Below are 21921 nucleotides of genomic sequence, written 5' to 3'. Positions count from 1 at the left end.
CGCTTGTGGCACGTGTTTCTTGGACACGTGCAGTAGTCACTCTGTTCTCACAGCACTGGAGTAATCTGTGACGTTCTATAAAATCACTGCCCCCACTCCTGGGCCTCAGAGGATTACTGTTAATGAAAGGATGGGTTGCAATAGAGTGGGGTATGTCATGGGAGAGAGAGGCATCACAATAGTCCTTTGGCTTATCTCATGCAGCAGGCAAAAGTTAGTAACTACAAACAGAAAGGTACCTGAGAAATGAAATCTCAACCAGAAGCCACGTGTGTCCAAAAACCCATATGTGTGGTGTTTTATGGCTCAACTTTTCATAGTGGTTTGCATCCCTTTCCAGGAGCACTTTGGTATTGCACGGGCTGTTTAAACAGGACTATGGCTGGGATCTGAGGGTGGAGGGGCAAGGAGATAAGTGTGATTAGGACGCTGTAAGGGAACATGAGAGAAAGAGAAGAGATCTTGGAGGAAATAGCAGGACTCAGAAATCAGAAGGGAAGGGTGTTTGAGCAACAGCCGTGGAGGCTGAGGGAAGAGGAGAGAACGAGAGACTCAGAAAGGCAGAACACACAAAGGAGAATGAAGGAAAAGCACGTTAGGTCTGGGACCGAAACTAAAGACAAGAAAGGATTTGATGGAGAGAGAGAGAAGGGTCAGGAAGTGACAGGCACTTTAACAACAGATTTGTCACCCCAGCCCCATGAAGCTGAAGGTGAATTCAAGGATGCAACAGTGATAAAAGCTGAACTGGGTGGGGTGGGGGTCTAGGTTGTTGAACCGAACCATCTGCATAGCGCAGAGAAAGGTAGCATGTCCAAGGAAGACTGCTAAGACTTCACGGTCAGTCTGAGGGCTGTCCCTATGTGCCCTGCTATGGAACGGACAGCTGCCGTCTAGATGGGCTTTACCGAAGCAACACATTTATTTTTCCCTGCACTGGGTTTGTAGAAAGTTGATTCAAATCAAAGAGTTTGTTAGTGTCACCTTGTTCTAGGAAACGCGTTACCAGGCAGCCCCCAGAGGCAGATTGTTTCTTAGCCAAGCCACCCTTGTAGCGTTTCATCTTGTTACAAGCTGAGATGGTTTCTTAGCCAAGCCACCCTTGTAGCCTTTCATCTTGTTACAAGCTGAGATCATTTCTTAGCCAAGCCACCCTTGTAGCGTTTCATCTTGTTACAGGCTGCTGCTGCACTTCAAATGTTGTCACTGTCACAGTAATGTCTACATCCTGCTGTTTTAATACGTTACTATAATTCTTTCCAGTCAAGGTGTAATTCAGAAAGCGGCCATTATCGGTCTAGGCTATGTTGGTGTAGCGGTCTAGGTTATTGCTGAGGGGCTGACTGTACGCATGACTTGTGTGTTGGGTGTGTTAAAGGGTCATATAGAAGTGGGTAGGATGGGTGAGGAAAGCAGAAGGTTGCATCGCGGAGGCCATTGCTGCTTAATTTTATCCCTCCCGTCTCCTCTGTCTTAGAATAACAAGAAAACTAATATCTCTGGAGACTATTTCTGGTTGCAGATACAATTGCTTCTTGTTCTTTTTTTTTTTTTAAATGTGTTTCTAAGATTTACTTTAGCTGTACAGTGTTTTTGCTGCATGCATGTGTATGCGTGTATGCCTGATGCCCTGAGAGGTCCAAAGACAGCATTGGAGCCCCTGGACCTAGAGTTGAAGATGGTTGTTAGCTGTCATTGGATGCTGAGGACAACAACCGGTTCCTCTGCAAAGAACACAGATGCTTTAACCACTCAGCCACCTCCCCGTCCCTGTTTCTTACTATTATTCAATCTTATTGTTGTTATTTATTAGTGGTAGAATTTATTATTATTATTTTTTTTGAGACAGCATTTTTCTGTGTAGCTCTGGCTGTCCCAGAACTCACAGAGATCCAGCTGCCTCTGCTTTCCAAGTGCTTGGATTAATGGTGTGTGCCACCACACCCGGTCTGGTCTTGTTTCTTGCTCTTAATGAGGAGGGTATTTTATCTATATCTAGAGCTGGAGACAACCCTGAGTCCTTTTAGGAGAATCTTTAGAGTTTTTTTTTTTTTTTACTTCTTATTGATTTTATTACATGTATTTACATGTATATGATAGGTAACTATTTTAAAATTTATTTTTGAAGAGACTAGACTCAGAGTCTTTTTTAAGAAAAGTTATTTATTCTTTGAGAATTCCATAATGTATTCTTTTCCCTACACATTTTAACTTTTTGTTAGATTATATTTTTTATTGAAAATAGATTTTAATACAATATACTTTGAGTATAATTTCCCCTCCCCCAACCCCTCCTAGGTCCTCCACACTTTCCCAGCAACCCAACTCCACACCATTCCTTTCTCTCTCTTATTAGGATACAAATAGGCATCAAAAATTATAAAATAAAAGCAGGAAAATAAGAACAAACAAATCAGAATAGGATCAAAGAAACAGAAAAACAAAGAACAAAAGAAAAAGGTTGCAAAAACACATGTATATACAGAGGCATACACATTCACATACATAGAAATCTCTTAAAAGCACAAACTAGAACTGTAATATATGTGCAAAGAAAAAAAGCCCACCCCTAAAGCATTTTGAGATAAAGAACCTCTGAAATGCCATTGAGTTCATGTTGGCCATCTACTGCTGGGAATGAGGCCTGCCCCTAAGAGTGGTTGGCATACCCAGTGATCCTCCGTTGGAGAAAACACATTTTTCATAGATTGGAAATAGCTCTGGGTTAGGGATAGGGAGCGTGTGTTCACTTCCCCTGTGCGGTGGAACTCTCTGCAAGGCCTTGTTTTCTTAGTGTGGTGCATCCCCTCTGGCTCTTAGACTCTTCCTGCTTCCTCTTCCTCAGGGTTCCCTGAGCCCTCAGGGGAGGGAATTGAGAGAGGCTTTGAGGAGAGTGTCCCACGGTCCACATCCTCTGAACCTTGTCCAGGCGTGGGGCTCAGCATGTATTCCCATCCACTGGAGGAGGAAGCTTCCCTGACGATGTCACGATGAGTCATTTTACGGCCACACCCCATTCGCATGCCCGTTCCTGGCGTCATCACCGCTAGACCTCCATTATTCCAGGGACCTCCTGGAATCTCTCCAGGAGGCATTTTCTCCTCAGTATCCTCACACAGCTACTAAAACTGGACATAACAAACACTGTTACTTTTTATCAGTTCAGTCTGTATATGAGGTGACTCAAATATTTTGTCCTGGTTAAACTTCTTGTACCTTTGCAATCCATGTGCAGGTTTAAGAGGCAGATCTTGACACAGATTTCAAGTCCATTGCTTGTAAGGCAGGGCAGCCTTCTCTTCTTCCTTGATGCGGCCTTTTATCCCCAATTCCAGATTTTATTTATGGTATGGCACAGAAATATTTAGCTCAAGTCCAGATACTTAACCCAGGAAAAGGATACTGAACAGTAAGTTTAAACGCTTTAATTTTTCAGGGTTAGAGTTCTTTGTGATTATATGGAAGAACAGATCTGCACACTTAACACAAGTTCCCATACTCTAAATCACTATGACCGATGATTAATCTGAAAGCAGTTGGTATGTGTTTTCCATAAACAGTAATACCAATCTTTATGACACCAGAAAGGCTAACTTTTACTATTCATAAACGCTGCTATGTTTTATAGAATACGCACTTTGAGAGCTGCTTATCAATTCTAATTTGGCTTATGATGTCTTTTTCCAAATTCCCTGTTTCTTATCAACGTATTTAAGTGATCAAGTTTGGTGACTTATCAAGAAGATAGTATGTTTTGCTGACGTAATCACGAACCTCCACCTAAAAACTACTCAGGGCTTACACAACATTGGTGCATAGCCATTAGCTGGTTCTAGGAAGAGCAGTGAACTAAAAAGTCCCAGAAATAAACTTGAGGTTGGGCCATGTTGAGACATGGGACCTGAGCACATTGGAGAGTCTCTCTGCCTGCTTCTGCTTTAAGGGACTCTGACTGGGCAGTACTGGCGGGCCGTCATGCTTCTTTACCTGCTGTTCAAATCTTATCAGCCAGTGAGTCAATGTGCGTTTGGATAAACATATTCATTAAGCATTGATTATTAGACACTATTAAACTCTGTGGTTATGAGCACTTTTAAGATGCATTCGCTAATATTGAGAATTTCATACATGCATAATTTTTATTTTATTTACTTCCCCCTCCCACTCTTCAGATCTCCTCATATCCCCTTACCAAATCACATCCTACCTCACCTCATTCCCTCCTCCCTCCCATTGATTAAGAACTTCATAATTATGATCTCAAAGGTCATGGGTAATGTTCTCTGAAAATACCTAGTTATCTGGTTTGGAGACTCGAAAGTCTGGCTCAGAGAACGGCAGAGAAGGTGGATTTAAAATTCAGTGACAAGATCTTACCATGGCACGAAACAAAGATTAATTAGGATTCCTTTATTACTGAGTACTTTAACTTCTAAAATTCCCGCTTTTGCTAGACAATGGGACACTTCTCATACTCTTCATGGAGAGTCACCGTTCCCTGTTTTTGCTCACAACCTCGGGCTGTCTTAGCTCTAGAAACAACAAATGTCTTCAATGTGATGCCCACAACGGCAGCACACGGACTTGAGTGTATCCTGGGCTGCTATTCCGCTTAGCTCAAGGATGTAGCTATTCATTGAAGTGCTGGGGGACTGTGCCTCCTCTGCTTAGCACCCAACTCACAGTCTCTGGGTTTGGCTGAATAATACCATCTTAATAACACTTTTTGTTGCTGTGACAGAATACTCAAGACTGGGTAAGTTATAAAGAACATAAATTTACTTCTCATAGTTCTGGATTATGGGAAGTTCATTGTCACACTGGTGTAGGGTCCCTTTGCTACATCCTCATGGGAGAGAAGGGAAAAGCATTGAATCTCACTCACAAGATAGAGACATCAATTATTTTTATATCACTGCTGTTAAGGGGCCCATCTCTAAGCATCATCACATTGGCAGCCCCTAAACTCTGGGGTGGATGCTTTAAACATAGCAGAGTTACTAACACTGCACTGAACCCTGTACTATTAGACCATGGCCTCTCTGTTTAGGAGACCTTGTGTGTGGTGTGATTATGTGGATGCTAGAAGGGGATGGCAGGCCCTCCTCTATCAACCTTACTTTATTCCCTTGAGACAGGTTCTCTCATTGAACCTGAAACTAGGTTGGTAACCTACACACCCCAGAATCCTCTTGTCTATGCCCACACACAGCACAGGAGTCATCGATGCATGTGGTTATGCCTGGAACATTTTGTGGGCTTGAGGGATTCAGATTCCTTATGTTTACACAATAAGACTTAGGCAGCTGCCCGTCTTCCAGCCTTGCCCATGTGTTTGTGAGAAACAAACCACCACAAATGTATTTAGTGCTGCAAAACTACAATTATCATATTGCCACTCACGTTTTCATGGGGTAGAAATCCACATAGGTTTTAACTTGATGTCTTCTATCCTGGGTGCTGCTGGCTTCAGAATCTTACTGATGTATTCTGGTGGAGAGATTCAGGATGGGTTCACCTGTGCATCTGACACCTTGGCCGGAACAGCTGTGCCTACTTGAGCACTTTCCTCCGCCATTCACGAGATCTCAGAGTCTCTCTTAGAGGTCTCTTCGCTGGGCAGGCCAATTGGATTTCTGACATGCCAGCTCAGGGCTGCAAGTAATGGGGGACAAACCTGCCTATCCTCTAACTAGCCGGGCTCAGAAACTGTATTGTGCAATCTGTTGACCAAATCTGTCATGGGCCAGTCAGACTCAATGGGAAGAGCAACCTCCACCTCTCTATGTCAGTATTGACATTAGACTGTAGTGTTACCTTTTCTTTCCCGTCACCTTTTGGTATGAAATACTCCTTTATTTCTCCTCTTCTGTCACTCTTAAATGTAAAGACAAGTAAGAGCCGGGCAGAGTAGAGATCGATTTCATTTCGAAACAGGGGCTTCAGGATTTGGTTCCTCCTGCACCTGTGAGTTCAGTCGTCTGTGTGTTGGTGCTAAAGCTTAAACACATGTACCCAGGACCCCATGGATCAAAAGCCTGCAGATGCTGAATGCCTTGTATGAAATGGTATGCCATTCATACAGCACCTCCATGAATCTTCCCTTACACCTCTACACCCTACTACTAGTCATCTTTAGATTGTTCGAGCTGCCTATTCTAATGTAAGTGCTAGGTTAAGAATTATTATGTTCAGTGGTTCAGGGGATATGATAAAAAGTAAAATGTCTTTACATTTTTTTGTCTACATTTTCTATTAGTCAAGAGTGTGCCTTAAAAATAATTCATTATGCACTGCCTCTCAATTTCATGCTGTGATTTAGAGTTTTTTTTTTTTCTTCACATTTTGACGCTTCTTTCTTGGGTATGTGTGTCATATGTGGTCTTCCTTGTGGACTGCAGGCTTCATACCAGCGAGGAGGCTGTGCCGCCAGTTCTGAGCTTGGGGAGCCTTGTCTAGCAGTACCAATGACGCCTTTGACACACCGTCGCTCTCACTTTCTTGTTTTCGGTGACTTTATGAGCTTCAGTTTTAAATGTGCCTGCTACAGGGAGTTCTCTACTGATCTGTTCCTTTAAGAATTAGATTTCCTTCCCTTTTAGCACATTAATCATACAAGGTGCTGGGCTTCCTAGAGGAATTTCCTACCCCGAACAAGACCACAATCACTGATTAAAGTTTCCATATCAGGAAGATGGGACCACATGTAGCCATACTTTTTCAAACGGATTGGGCATTCTACTTCAGAAATCTAAGACCTGGAATGCTTCAGAATCTAAGCGGTTTTGAGTACTGACTTGATTCTGCAAGCGAAAACCTCAGGCAATGAAACCTTGTTTTACAGGGAAAAACATGTAAACAGGTTTTACAAATGCTGGGGGTGGTGGAATGCTTGCCTAGCACACAGGGAGTCTGGGCTTAATACTAGTACTGCAAAAACAAGCAAACAACAACAACAACAAAATCAGGGGATGGGGGTGGATCCAAAAGAAATCTTACATAGCAAAACAGCTGAACCCTGTGTTTAGAGGGTTCTATTATCAAAACATTTTAATCATGTAAATATAAATAGTCAGAATGTCTGAAAAGTTCAAACCATTTCTTGTTCTTGTTCTAAAATCCTTTTGGATAAGGGATACTTAATTTGTATTGTATTATAAAAGTGAGTATTCAGTTAGATGTAATTAGCCATATGTCTCACCAGCTTTATTTGCCATCTTCAAGACATTGACATATTTTCATTAACACATGTCTAGCAATACTCAGAACACAGAAAAAAAAAAAAAAAAAAGAAATGGGCAGTTTTTGGCTTTGATTTCTCAATTGTGAAGCAGTCCTCTGTGGACTCTGAGTTCAGGGTTGGTCAGGCGCTAAGACAGGAAGTATTCATCACGTATTGCTATGTATCACGTGATCTCAACAGATAATGGCCTACTGGAACAAGCCACTTTTCTCACGGTTTCTCTATTGAAAATCTGGCTGGCTTTGGTTTAGCTGGGTAATTCCACCCTTGAGATCCCCAGAAACCACATCAAAGAGTCTTCTGAGATCTCTTGGCTTACCCACGTGGGTTGTTTCCCTGAGTCCTCTCTGTGGAGTTGTACTCTGCCTTGGGTGTTTCCCATAGGGTGCTCTAGGAGAAAGTGAGACAGAGAAATCCAGTGAGGGAATCAAGACTGCCTTCTGTCTGTGACCTAGGGAGTGCCGTCCAGCTGTTCCCTGCAAGACACTAGCCCCAGACCCACACATACGAGCAGAGATGTCCTTGCACTGTTTAATGTTTATTCTGGATGCTTCGCCAAAATTAGATGCCCAAGGAAAGAGAATGTGTTCGTTGTAGTTTTCATTTAACTCATATATCAATTGTGGCAGTAGGCAGGCACCTTCCTTAAGGTAAAACTACACTCCATTTAGTTTGTCAAGGAAAGGTTACTTTCTGTCTTGGAGGGGGGAAAGCTGAGATGCTTACATATATGTCACATGAGTGCAATACGTATGCAGATGTATAGTGTATACACTTAAAAAATTCTTCCTCAAGGCTTTAAAAAAATAGTATGGTCTTTCTATCTAGTCCTTCTGAAAGTTCCAACATGATAGGCGTGGGAACACCCTTAGACATGATCTGCTCTGACTGTACACCTTACATTCTGCTGCTGTCCTGAGTATATTTAGTTTCTACACAGAGATCCTAAACAAATGCTGGCACCCCCATGCTGCAATACAATAAATAAAAAACAATTAAAATCAAACCAGATTGACTTGATTTGAAAACATCTGAAGAAAGTCTCCATCTGTCATTTTTCTAATTCCAATGTCATATACAGGAGGATCCACTTATAACGTTGGGATACTGGTGATATAACTTGATTTTTAGAAGGCATTTAATGTGTGCGAAACATACATTGTATTCCCTATACTATTTAATGAGAAGACTGCCGTCAGGGGAAACAGTAGAAGTTGGTGTCAGGTCCCATTTGTAAAAGTGAATTGTTGGTATCACAATCTCAAATGAACCGGTTTGTACTTCCTAAAATGTAATGAGCCCATTGGAGTTAATAGTCTAATCTCTGTTTCAGACCATATGTGACCAGCGTGGCTGCTGCTGGGCTCCTCAGGGAGCTGTAAATGTTCCTTGCTACTATTCCAAGAATCGTGGCTACCAAATAGAGAGTGACCCTGTGTTTTCAAATGCAGGTAGGCTGAAGATGGATCCCCAGACCTGGAGACTTAGCTCCATCCTTAGGGACATCTGTAATATCACATAGACTGCTCTGTTGTCAATATGTGTGTGTGTGTGTGTGTGTGTGTGTGTGTGTGTGTGAGTGTGTGTGTGTGACAGAGTGGGGCACAGCTCTTATCAGTGATTAGATCCTATTCTGCCATCAAGCAGTAATCGTCTTCTACCTTAGGAATTCAGAGACTGTGCTCTGTTTCTGGCTTATTTATTATTTTTTATAATACGAAGATGTATGTATTTTCTTTCTTTTATGTATAAGAAGATTTATCCATTTTCTTTTTCTTTTTTCTTCTCTTATAAAATATGTCTTCTCTCTCCTCTAGAACTGTTCCCTTCTGAAAAAGAGCAGGCCTACCAGTGATATCAACTGAACTTGGCATAACAAGTTAAAATTAGACTAGGCGTAAATCCTTGTATCAAAGGTGGATAAGGCAACTCAGTAAGATAAAAGGGTCCCAACAGCAGGCAAAAGAGTCAGAGATGTGCCCACTCCTGCTGTTAGAGTCCAACAAAAATCCTAAGCTATATAACCACAGAATGTATGCAGAGGTTTGTCTTCACTTTTATGCAGCTTCATGACTTTGTATAATTATCATGACCATTTTGGTTCCCACGTGTATTATTTTCAAATATGAATATGAATTTCAAATAGGAATATGAAAATGATAATCTTTAAGACACCTATTCTGGTGCCATTTTTATGAAATTGAAATGGTTACAATTATATAAGCATGCTTCAGAAGTTACCTAGTTAATGTCAGTCTTCGTGGGCTAATATTCTTCTTACCCCTATACAAAGAGCATGACGATGAGCATTCTGGGGTGAGGATGAGAGTAGGTACCACTGTGGGAAATCCCCGAGAGTAAAGAAGAGGTGGGACTCTTCAAGGCCTCCAATCTCTCTTCACTTGCTGTTTGACATAGGGCGTGACTTCAGGGTAAAAGATGTGATGTACTGAATACCTGGCTGAGCAAGAGTAATCCCTGAGAGCATAAAGGGCTTCCTCCACACGGGATGACTGGTGATCAGAGGACTAAAAATTAGTCCTCTGGGGCTGTGTTTTTTCTCAGATCTTAAAGAAAAGGATTGTGTAGTCCAAGAGGAGATGTGAATCTGAGGAGATGCGTATCTAAATCTTCCCTTCTTGGGAAGATAAAGGTTTTTGCTTGCCCCTTTGACCCAAAGTTTAATTTTATGTGGCCACTGCTTGAAAATGTTCAGAACCAATTATGAAAACTTTTTCTCTTCTACATGTTAGGATTCACAGCTCAGTTGAAAAACTTGCCCTCTGCACCCCTGTTTGGAAGTGAAATTGAAAACATCTTGCTCACAGTGGAGTATCAGACATCCAATCGCTTGCACTTTAAGGTTGGTGAGTGTGTGTGTGTGTATGAGTGTGTGTGTGTGTGTATGAGTGTGTGTATGAGTGTGTGTGTGAGTGTGTGTATGAGTGTGTGTGTGAGTGTGTGTATGTATATGAGTGTGTGTATGAGTGTGTGTGTGTTTAATTTTTTAAAGAGTCTCGTATACTTCACAACTGCAATTTGTGCAAAGAAGAACATTTTGCTAAAGAGAGTATCTTTGTTGTAGTTATGTGGCACTTGTTTGCCAAGGTCTGTGATAGCTTTCTTGTGTATTAACTTCCTCAATACATTCAGAGTTAAGCAGTGAACTTTGAGTTTCCACTCAATTGGTCCCGGATACCATGGGAATTGTAGATGGGATCAAAATGCTACCACAGCTTTGAATTTTCTCGAGAGAGTCTTCAGAATCACAGTGTATCTCCACCTGAAGACTAACGTACACTCAACAGACAAACATATGAAGCTGGCAATGTAGCCAGCACATTACTTTGGACATGATGCCAGTCTGGTCAGTGTCCAATCTCAGGAGCATCCATCTGCATAGGAAGCACTGGTGTTGGAAAGGCCACTGCTGGTTTTCATCGGGACTTTGTATTCTTCTCTCTGTGCAGCTGACCGACCCAGCCAAGGACAGGTTTGAAGTGCCTCATGAGCATGTGCAGCCCTTCAGTGGGAATGCTGCGTCTTCCCTGAACTACCGAGTCGAGGTCACTAAACAGCCATTCAGCATCAAAGTCACCAGAAGAAGCAATAACCGTGTGCTGTGAGTTTTGGAAACTTATCACAGGGGTGGGAGTAGGAAGACAATGATAAGAGGAGGTGTGTAAGCTGCTGACCCTACCGTGCTCCGTGTGTGTGTGTGTGTGTGTGTGAGTGTGTGACTGTGTGTGAGTGTGTTGTGTGAGTGTGTGTGAGTGAGCGTGTATGTGAGAGTGTGTGTGAGTGTGTGTGAGTGAGCGTGTATGTGAGAGTGTGTGAGTGTGTGTGTGAGTGAGCGTGTATGTGAGTGTGTGAGTGTGAGTGAGTGTGTGTGTGTGTGAGTGTGTGTGAGTGTGTGAGTGTGTGTGTGAGTGTGTGACTGTGTGTGAGTGTGTTGTGTGAGTGTGTGTGAGTGAGCGTGTATGTGAGAGTGTGTGAGTGTGTGTGTGTGAGTGAGCGTGTATGTGAGAGTGTGTGAGTGTGTGAGTGTGTGAATGTGTGTGTGTGAGTGAGTGAGTGTGTGTGATTGTGTGAGTGTGTGAGCGTGTGTATGTGAGTGTGTGTGAGTGTGTGAGTGTGTGAGTGTGTGTGAGCGTGTGTGTGAGAGTGTGAGTGTGTGAGTGTGAGTGTGTGAGTGTGTGTGATTGTGTGTGTGTGTGTGTATGTGAGTGTGTGTGAGAGAGTGTGTGAGTGTGTGAGTGTGTGTGAGCGTGTGTGTGAGAGTGTGTGAGTGAGTGTGAGTGTGTGAGTGTGTGAGTGTGTGTGATTGTGTGTGAGTGTGTGAGTGTGTGAGTGAGTGTGTGTGATTGTGTGAGTGTGTGTGAGTGAGTGTGTGTGATTGTGTGTGAGTGTGTGTGAGCGTGAGTGTGTGAGAGTGTGTGAGAGTGTGTGAGTGTGTGAGTGAGCGTGAGTGTGTGAGAGTGTGTGAGAGTGTGTGAGTGAGTGTGAGTGTGTGAGTGTGTGTGAGTGAGTGTGTGTGATTGTGTGTGAGTGTGTGTGTGAGCGTGAGTGTGTGAGAGTGTATGTGTGAAGCCTTACTTCTTTTTCCTTCCTTCTGTCTGAACATTTCTTTTCCCTTCCTTCCGTCTGTCTAATCACGTGAGCTCCAATCCAGATTTATTAAATGTCTGTAACCATTTAAGCACAGTACTTTGGCCACACCATGGTACCTGGCCTAGAGATGTTTTGTCTCTTAGTGCCTATGGGGAAATGTCAGAGGAAGACTTGCAGAGGGCCTATGGAGTCAATGAGCCGCATAGAACCCTTGTCTGAGCAGCTATGTCCATCTCACGTATGTCTGTGCTTCCGTCCTGTGTCTAGGTTTGACTCAAGCATTGGGCCTCTCCTCTTCTCCGACCAGTTCCTGCAACTCTCAACCTACCTTCCCAGTGCCAATGTGTACGGCCTGGGTGAACACGTGCACCAGCGGTACCGGCATGACATGAATTGGAAGACCTGGACCTTGTTTTCCAGGGACACAACCCCTAACGCGGTAATCTCCCTTCCAGGCCCTTCTCCCGTAGCTAACACAACCTCAGCGTCCAGGGTCACGTGACATGGTAGCTTAGGGTGAGAATCCAGAGTGACACTGCTTGGTTTTGCTTTTTAGATCTTTTACTTACCAGTTATGTGGTTCTGGGCGAGTCCTTACTCCTCCCGGTCTTCCTCATGCATAAGATGAGGGTAATGCAAGGTGCTTAGCTAGCTCAGTCAGTGGAGCGTGGAACTTGAAGTGGGGTTCACACACTCATAGGTGGCATTAAATGACGGCCACATGCAAAGTATCTAGAAGAATGAATGTCACATAGATTGTGCTCAATAAATTTCCCATTGGCTTCTCAGGCACCAGAGACAACATCTTATCCCTACTCGGTCTCACTTAAACACCACACTACCCAAATATCTATAAGATAAACTGGAAAAGGTGTGGAGAGAGCAGCCTATGGGGAGCAGCTGGAGATGATGACTAATCTGGGGCTTCAACCATGGGCAGTGTGAACTTTCAAACCCTTAAAGCTCCACGCAGATGTTGATTTATATTAAAACTCGATGGAGCACTTGTAGATAGGGTCACGTTAGGATCAGGCAGGCCTCTTTGAGAAGAGAGATTCTGTGAACAATAGTTTCAGAGTTCACATACTCCCATACTTTAACAAGAGCCAAGATCTCCATATACATACTAGATGAATGGTCAGAGCCGGCACATTCTTTGAGAAAGACCTAATCCACTTGTTAACATCCTCTAAACAGAGCCCTGAACTCACCAAGTTTATTGGCATCTTCATTGACCATGATGTGGTCAATGATTTAGACTAATTGTAAATGTTTATGTTTTAATTGTCTTCCTACAGGATGGAAATAACTTGTATGGTGTACAGACCTTCTTCCTGTGCCTTGAAGATAACAGTGGATCATCCTTTGGGGTGTTTCTGATGAACAGCAATGCCATGGGTAAAGAACAAAGAATTATCCCTAAACAAACATGCACGGAGTGTATCTCAGCCCCTTTTACAGCACTATGGTTAAAGGAGTGAATCCCTTTCACAATGATTAAAGCGTGGCTGGCTTTCTTCCCTTGCCGTTACAGCCTTACATGGTTACCCATGGGGTCTGTGTGCAAAGGATTCTCCCCTGACTTCTCAACTCTTGAAACTGGGGGGGGTCTCCTTTGGAGTTTTTGCAATTACAGAGTTATGATAACTCTTTCCGTAATCTACTGTGAGACAGGTTCTACCCACAGAGTGTAACTCCTTCCTGGTCTTACATTTAGTGATCTTGACAGGCAGGTCCAGTACAGTTAAAACAGGGGAAAGAGAGATATGGAGCAACACCTCCCAGGGTTGCTGGTGGACATAGGATATTGATTATCATTGGATTAGATCAGGATTACTTAAAGATGTGGTCCACACAGTTTTTCATGTCCATACAAGATGAGTATAGATATTGAGAGTAAGCACTGATTTAATCCAAAGGTCTGTTTATGCCTTTTACCCCATAATTAATTTAGGCTCTTTTATAGACGTACCAGTTTGCAATAATTTAAAGAATAAAGTAAGCAAGAAAGATCTTATTCTCCACTTAAGTTTTTGAGAGGCAATGTAGGTGATCTAAAAAAAAATCATTCTAGACTATAAACAGCAAAAACAAAACAAACAAACAAACCCCTAAAACCTTGTTTCAGGAGTTTTTAAAAGGGAATCACAAAAATGAGTTGATTGTACTGGGTTCTCTGTGTGAATTAGTCCTATATGACAGAAGAGTGAATTCAGAAGACTCCGAGACCTTCTATCCGTAGACAGAATAAGACTAGGAGACAATTTCTGATACCGGTGATTGGGCCTTAACAGGATCTGAAGTTTCCAATGTAGTCTCTGACCAGCTTTATTTCCACTCTTCTTCACTGGGGTTAGTACTTCAGAGTGCGGAGCTGGGCTGTGTATTTACAGGAGCAATGAGGTAAAGAATAAGAACAACAGGATCGGAGGGATTGTTTTCTTCTTATACCCTCTTAGACTTAATTCTTGTGGACTTACAAACTAAGCCGCCAAAAAGAGACCAGCAAGCCAAGGATAGAGTTTATTTGCATATGCAAAGAATATACAAGCAGATGTGCTCAGAGTTTAGTATCTGAAAGGGATGGCTGGAACTTGAAGCTTACACACCATGTTACCAGTGGTAGGCAAGGCGAAATGGGCGCAGAGCTGCAGCGACTACTTCTGTATTCATTTGCTTTTTGCTCAGAGCCTGGGTCATGACACAGGAGTTGAGACATTCTAGTTTTCTGCCATTGAAGTTTATTGCTGAACATACACTTTAGCTCTCAGACATGTAAGAATTTGTTTCTTTATGTGTAACATGTGGGACATTAAAAATCACTTTACTAAAGTTCAGGCTGTAAATTTTGTAGTCATTTCAATAGGGTAAATCCTCATTTTTATTTTCTTTTAAGATATTGTCCTTCAGCCCACCCCAGCAATCACATACCGCACCATTGGGGGAATTCTGGACTTCTACGTGTTCTTGGGAAACACACCTGAGCAAGTTGTTCAAGAATATCTAGAGGTAAATGTGAAACCATGCTTATGACCGAGGGAACCCTATGTACTAAACATTTAAGAGATGTAAACTTAACACACACGTGAGCTAGACGCACCTGAGATGATATATTTAAGACATAAGACAGGCCTCACATATGATTGGAAATTTTTTGGTAAAGTTTTTATGTTATAAAAATGTCAGAGGATATAAAAGACATCAAAATGTGTCCTTAGTCTTACAAGGGAGATATAAAAGTTGACTAAATTATAACATTAATGAATCAACAAACTGGAAAACTGAATATATTTTGTGCCCCAAACCAATGCATAAAAATAAAAATATTGTGCTGTGAGATGAATTAATCTATAAAAGAGGATTTGCTGTATGAGCATGAGAGCCTGCACCCAGATCCCCGGTAGTTCTGTAACAAGCTGGTTGCAGTGGTGAACACCTGGAATCTCATGCTGGGCAGACGGAGGATCTTTGGAGCATGCTCTCTAGCCACTTACACAATAGAACTAGTCATGGAACTCAAAGTGAGACCTTGCCTTAAGATTAAGGTAGAGAGCAATTACCCTACGTAGACCTCTACACCTCTACACCTCCCTCCACCCATGCATGTGTACATGCACTATATTACCAACTTTCATTTCACATACTTATTTCAGCTCATCGGGCGACCGGCTCTTCCTTCCTACTGGGCACTTGGGTTTCAGATCAGCCGGTATGATTATGGAAGCCTAGACAACATGAAGGCAGTTGTGGAAAGAAACCGTGCAGCACATCTCCCTTATGTAAGTAATGTAATTCTTGAATGTAATTCACCTAAAAGAAATACTCGGAGGAACGGAAGCAGCCTCTGCTGTCATACTCAAATGCTTTCTGCTTTGAGTGACTAATTTTGAATATTATGTTGGCGGCTGTAATGGAAAATGAGGTGTCAAGAAGACATGGGAAGGGGAAATTTTGGAAATATCTCTAGAATAATCCTGTCCTCTCTGCCTCTTCATTCCCTGGACACAGGCACAGTATAAACTTTGTTCCAGTGCCATTATTTTCATATAAAACTAGGAAGGAATAAACACAGGTGAATTGTGGTAGAGGTAATAAAAACAGTAACTAAGATGCTGAAATGAGGGAAAAGGGAGTAGAAATAGTCCCTCCCCCTCTTTGCCTTGTGCATAGGGTGAGTTTTATTTTGATAGCCCCAGTGATTTGTCATAAATTGTACAGTTAATCTGATTTCAGGGGTGGGGTTGAGCCTTAGGAAGATAATGAGGGCTTTTGTTTTCCAGATTGCTCTGGGAAAAGGTGTATTTGTATAACTGATAGCTCGGAGCTTGGATTCCAGCACAGGATCTGGCTTTGGCTTTGATCTTGTGTTTATGGTTGTGAGCCTAGCCTTTAATGGCTGAGCCATCCCTCCAGCCCTTCATATATATATATATATATATATATATATATATATATATATATATATAAAATTTTTTTCCTTATTTTACATTTTGGTCCCAGTTCCCTCTCCCTCCCTCCCTCCCATGCCCCCTGACCTCCCCCTATACTCCACATGTAGGGTGATGCCTTCCAGGAGGGATCAACAAAATCTGTCAAGTCATTTTGAGTAGGGACTAGGCCCTCCCTCCTACCTCTAGGCTAAGGGAGTGTCCCTCCATGGGGAATGTGCTCCCAAAGTCCTTTCCTGCACCAGGGATACATCCTGTTTCCACTGTTTAGACTTCTCAGGCCTTCTAACTGAGACCCATGTTCAGGGGGTCTGAGTCAGTCCAATGCTGGTTTCCCAGCCATCAGTCTGGGGTCCATGAGCTCCCCCTTGTTCAGGTCAGCTGTCTCTGTGGGTTTCTGTAGTCTGGTCTTGGCCCCTTTGCTCATCACTCCTCCCTCTCTGCAACTGGATTCTGGGAGTTCGGCTCAGTGTTTAGCTGTGGGTGTCTGCTTCTGTTTCCATCAGCTACTGGATGAGGGCTTTGTAAAGGTGATAATTTGTTGAATCTCTTTGGCAGGGAAATTCACCTGTGCTAAATTGTGGATGCCTGTATTCTTTCAGGACGTCCAGCATGCTGATATTGATTATATGGAGCAGAGAAAGGACTTCACTTATGACCCAGAGAAGTTTAAAGGCTTCCCAGAGTTTGCTGTGGACTTACACAACAATGGCCAGAAACTTATTATCATTTTGGTATGCGCTTCCCTTTTTCCTCCGAAATCAGGTGGTTCCTCATTCTGTTCATTATGTCATCTTCTCTCTACTTGGCCTCCGATGAAATGAAAACACTTCAATGCCTTCTGTAGTTACATTTGACTGTGCTCATTTTATTGGAGTTCAGCGTTTAGCTTAAAGTACATTTTTTTTTTTTTCACTGTGTTTTCCTTTTTCGTAGGATCCGGCCATTTCCAACAACTCTCTCCCAAGCGGCTCCTATGAACCATATGAAAGGGGTTCAGCAATGAATATCTGGGTGAATAGTTCTGACGGCATAAGCCCACTCATTGGAGAGGTAATTTAACGGGGAAGCTGTGGCTCTGGCTCTGGCTGGGTTGTGATAAGTAGGTGGCTTTCTAGTGCATCTTCAAAGGACTTGGACACGCTGAACCTAACTTTTCTTTGCCTTTCCATACCCAAGTGCCTACCTACTGTTTACTCTGGCTCTTACCTGCTTTTCCTAGCCAGATCCCATTCAATGGCAACTCACTCCCTGAATGTCTGCTTCTTTACTCGGTCCCTTCTTGTCTCTGCAATGCTGTCCCTCACGTTGCTCCACAGACATTGCTTGGAAACTGGCTCTGGTCACTGCCTACTAGGGAAATCCAGTAGAAATGGGCCGCGACATCCTTAACTCAGCTTCTTGTCAATAAATAATATACTCACCACTTTTTGTTTTAACTGGACTCTTTTATTGTCTTGTTTTTCACGAGCACATTATTTTGTGTTTAATTTTAATATCCGCAACAACCCTTCAAAACATAGCGTCTGAGGGGATTAGATGAAGAATAGAGAAAAGTAAGTCATGTTAGAATCTACAGATTGTAATGGGTCAGTCGAAATTCCATTTCCATTTTCAATTCTTAGATGTGAAAGCAGAAGGAGGAGATGGAAATGTGAAGCAGAGTTGTAGACTAACAAACTAGACACTGTTTTCATCCTTGGATTTACTCATTTAAATAGCCAATCAACATTTTTAAAATTACTTTTCTCAGATGGCTTTTCATTTCAGTTGAGAGTGACTGAGTCCCCATATTCTAAGTGGTTTACTCTACACCGGGAAGACTCGTGACTTCTACCTCTGGCCTTTCCATGATCGTGTTAGGAATTCCTACATAAAGTTCCTTGCTTATTATACATTCACTTAAGTCATTACCAGTGTTCTCCATTTTCGTACCCCACAGGTCTGGCCTGGAACAACTGTGTTTCCTGATTACACCAATCCCAACTGTGCTGTTTGGTGGGCAAACGAAATTGACAGTTTCCACCGCACAGTGGCATTTGATGGAATTTGGATTGTGAGTTGTAACGCTTTTATTCATAGAGACATTCACAGCGTTTACCTCTGGTTGTGTCTTTGAGCAATGAAGTATAGAAAGAAAATGAAAACAAGTGTCATATGTTCCTTATTTTGTCATAAAGTACATGAATTGTTCGATGGTCAACTTGAGGCCCTTTTATTTAGACATGATGACAGATTCATCATAACCAAAGTGTCCAGGTACAAAGTAACTTCTAACTGTGTTAAAGAGCAATGTCTTGTAAAATGTCAAATGAATATGAATGTAGCACGGTTGATGTTGAATGACATTTAGGCCTAGAGTTGAAATTTTTCTATTTGTAGAAGAACTGTAGAAAATTCAAATAACACAATCATCTAAAAGGACACAGAAGGAATTTCATAAAGATATTTACAATTACTATTTTTCTATCCACCCTTCCAGAACTTCAGTTTTCACAGCTCTGGTGCATGGATATGTTGTCTCTCTTTTCTCTATATACATGTATATTTATGTATGTACCTACATGTTAGTTATATTTAGGCATATAATACTATAGGGTAAAACTTTTGACAGAAAATAAACTGAAACTTTTTGGTTAATTTATCTACTTTTAGTGATTATATACATGCACAATTTTGAAGCTATTCTAAGAACTTACTCTGTGAATATTTCAGTGAGTAGAGAAGACAGAAACATACCTTTCTAACATATCCATGGGACATTCTTAAAAAGAATTATCTAGAGTAATTTATCTGATCCCTCAGAAACAAAAATTACCACCCATATATAAACATGACATGCTACTTTTCCTAATAGATTTTGCTCTCTGTCTGGTAGGATATGAATGAAGTCTCCAACTTTGTTGATGGCTCAGTTTCAGGATGTTCCACAAATGAGCTCAATTATCCCCCATTCACACCAAGTAAGTCATCGTGGTCAGCCTGACTGATGTGTCAAGGTGTACATGAAATTTTAAATCTACAAGGACAGACCTGAATCATTGGCTGAGGGAGTCTGCACATAATGTTCGCAGGGAAAAAATGTGGGCACTGCATAAAGAAAACTAGGAAAGAAGCTGAGCATATGGTCATGGTTCTCTGAAGAGGCATGAATTCTCAATGAGTAATCTAGTCCTATGTCCATGCCATGCTGTTGTAGGTGAAATTCCAAAACATATACAATGCAGAATCCAGAGTCTAGTGATTAGTTAGTGCCATTCTCAAGGTGAACCTCATAGACTAGAGCTTACAAGAGAAACCAGATAGGTAATCTTGACCTTCAGACAAGGGATACATCTGGTGCTGAGCTCAGTTTGAAGGATGGGCATGAACCATATAGCCAAATGAAAACACCAATCTTGTAGGTTATGGTCATGAAACCACAATATTAATTGTTTTTTGAAGAAAGATACAGAGCCAAGAAGAAGGTTGTATCTTCATTAAGAAAGGAACAAAACTTTTAGGATTATAACACTCATGGCCACTTCAGTCTCAAGGCAAACTAGGAAATCGAGGCAGATGTAGGTGAAAATCAAATGTTGAGGGGATTTGATTAGAGGCCAAAGAGTTCTAATTTAATTCTTTCTATGGCATAAGCTATTTATAGTTTTTTTTTGAGGGCTGTAGGATTGCCAACTGGTTTTAGAAGTATTAACCTGGCATTAACATGTATAATGAATTTAAAAATTTGTCAAAAGTAAATAAATTATCAAGAATCTATTTTAACAAATAGAATACACAGTTCATGTCTGTGAGAACCACGGTGTGATAGTAGGAGCAGGGAATATGTGAATGAAACCAAGACTTGGAATCACTCTATAAAATATGATCAAAAGGGAAAAAAGGAGTCAAAAGTTAAGTTACACTTTATCCAATGTTTCTCGTTTTGAGCCACTTGTATTGGTTTGAACAATTCAGACTGAAATTGTGGCTAACCTAGATTCTCTGCCTCTGAGTGGGTGACACAGAACATTTTTTTTTTTGTATCAGAAAAACTACATTAACTACATGGCCTTCTGATGATAAGACACAGCATGTTTGCTTTCAGAATGGCTGCAATAAAAATATGCCCACTACGCCACCTCTGTAGGTTGTGTGGAAATTAAGAAGTAAGAAATCAGCATGCAAATTTTTTCACAATTGGGCATTTTGTTGTTGTCATTGCAGAGGTCCTGGATGGACACTTGTTCTCTAAGACTCTCTGCATGGATGCCATTCAACTCTGGGGCAAGCAGTATGACGTCCACAATCTGTACGGTTACTCCATGGCCATTGCCACAGCAGAGTGAGTCCATTATTACTACAAACTTATATGTGATCAAATCATGGATCTGAGAGAGGCTTAGTGACTCATATGTAGTATTTGTTAAAAGTCAAAATAAAAAGTAAACTCTGGGAAGGAGTGGGCAGATGGCGTAGAAGTTCAGGAGATATACTACTCTCTCAGAGTCTGAATATGGTTCCCAGTACCCACGTTGGGTGGCTCACAACTGCTTGTAACTACAGTTCTGGAGAAACAAACACCCTCTTCTGGTCTTCTCTGACACCTGCACTTAGAGTGCATATACCCAACAGGCACAGGCACACATTCATATACTTAACAGCTGACACAAGTATTTAAAAAATGTGGTCATCGTTACTGAGTGAATAGAGAAACTGGCACGCAGAGAGTAGGAGATCTAGTAAGTATTTGCAGAATATATTAAGTAAAATAACAAATGAGTCAATGAATGAATATAAAATCAGAAGAAAACTGATAAGAAACTTATCCAAGATAAAACATCTGAAGTATTATGAAGCAAAATTTAGTCCCATCTCCTTACACATTTTATCTTTCTACATAATATAAAAATAAAGGACATAGAGGATTAAGGAACTTGTAGATATCCATGGGTTTTGGGGTTTTAGGTACCCAGCGGCCTTCTACTGTGTTCTGTTTACCTTTGTGTTAAATTCTATAACGACGAAAATAATAATTTGTTCTTGGTGTAACAGTGACAGCAAGAAGGAGCACATTCAAAGTAACAGATGTAGTTTTGCCGTTTTGAGAGAAATGGAAAAGTTCTACTGTAATTTTTTTTTTGTTTGTTTTGGTTCTAGAGATGAACCCAGGGCTCTACCTGTTAGGCAAGTGCTCTATCATTGATCTGTAAATCCAGTCGTACAATTTTGTTAGTTATGTGTACACATGCAGACCTCTAACTTAGAATTGTTTAATGGATTTAGTTTCAGAAACACACACTTTTGTATTATTTTAAAAAAAATTTCTCGTGAAATTATGACCAATGTTTTTTCTACATAAAACTTTTCAAAAAGTCATGATGACAGATCCACATTTTACTTTTTTGTTTCTGACGTCTTTTGGCTCAAAGACTAACATATTTTTACTATTTCAAGTTTCACTTTTGTTTCCTAAAATTCATATGCCTCTAGTTTTTATCCTTTCTAAGGCTGCTTTTGGAATTGTTGGAAATTAAGAGGCTGGCTGGTAGTATGTGTAAATCAAAGCTAAGTAAAACCCGAGTGCATGTTGTGGTACAGACTGCTTCTAACTGCCCCTCTACCTCTTTTTGGAGAAAA

The 21921-nt window shown here is 41.4% G+C and overlaps 1 protein-coding gene across 1 annotated transcript in view; it reads left to right on the top strand.

The window, feature by feature from the left end:
- LOC127214238 (maltase-glucoamylase-like) overlaps positions 1 to 21921 on the top strand; it is a 115707-nt gene that overhangs the window by 13940 nt on the left and 79846 nt on the right. Inside the window, 12 exon segments of the mRNA XM_051174634.1 lie at positions 8577 to 8694; positions 9997 to 10106; positions 10714 to 10865; positions 12122 to 12293; positions 13153 to 13252; positions 14751 to 14863; positions 15508 to 15633; positions 16905 to 17036; positions 17239 to 17355; positions 18245 to 18358; positions 19181 to 19265; positions 20509 to 20626. Coding sequence (XP_051030591.1) covers positions 8577 to 8694; positions 9997 to 10106; positions 10714 to 10865; positions 12122 to 12293; positions 13153 to 13252; positions 14751 to 14863; positions 15508 to 15633; positions 16905 to 17036; positions 17239 to 17355; positions 18245 to 18358; positions 19181 to 19265; positions 20509 to 20626 — 1457 coding nt within the window.

The sequence above is a fragment of the Phodopus roborovskii genome, unplaced genomic scaffold, assembly GCF_943737965.1.
Source record: "Phodopus roborovskii unplaced genomic scaffold, PHOROB, whole genome shotgun sequence".
Lineage (NCBI taxonomy): Eukaryota > Metazoa > Chordata > Mammalia > Rodentia > Cricetidae > Phodopus > Phodopus roborovskii.
The sequence above is the reverse complement of the archived record's forward strand: the minus strand, read 5'-3'. Positions and strand labels throughout refer to the sequence as shown.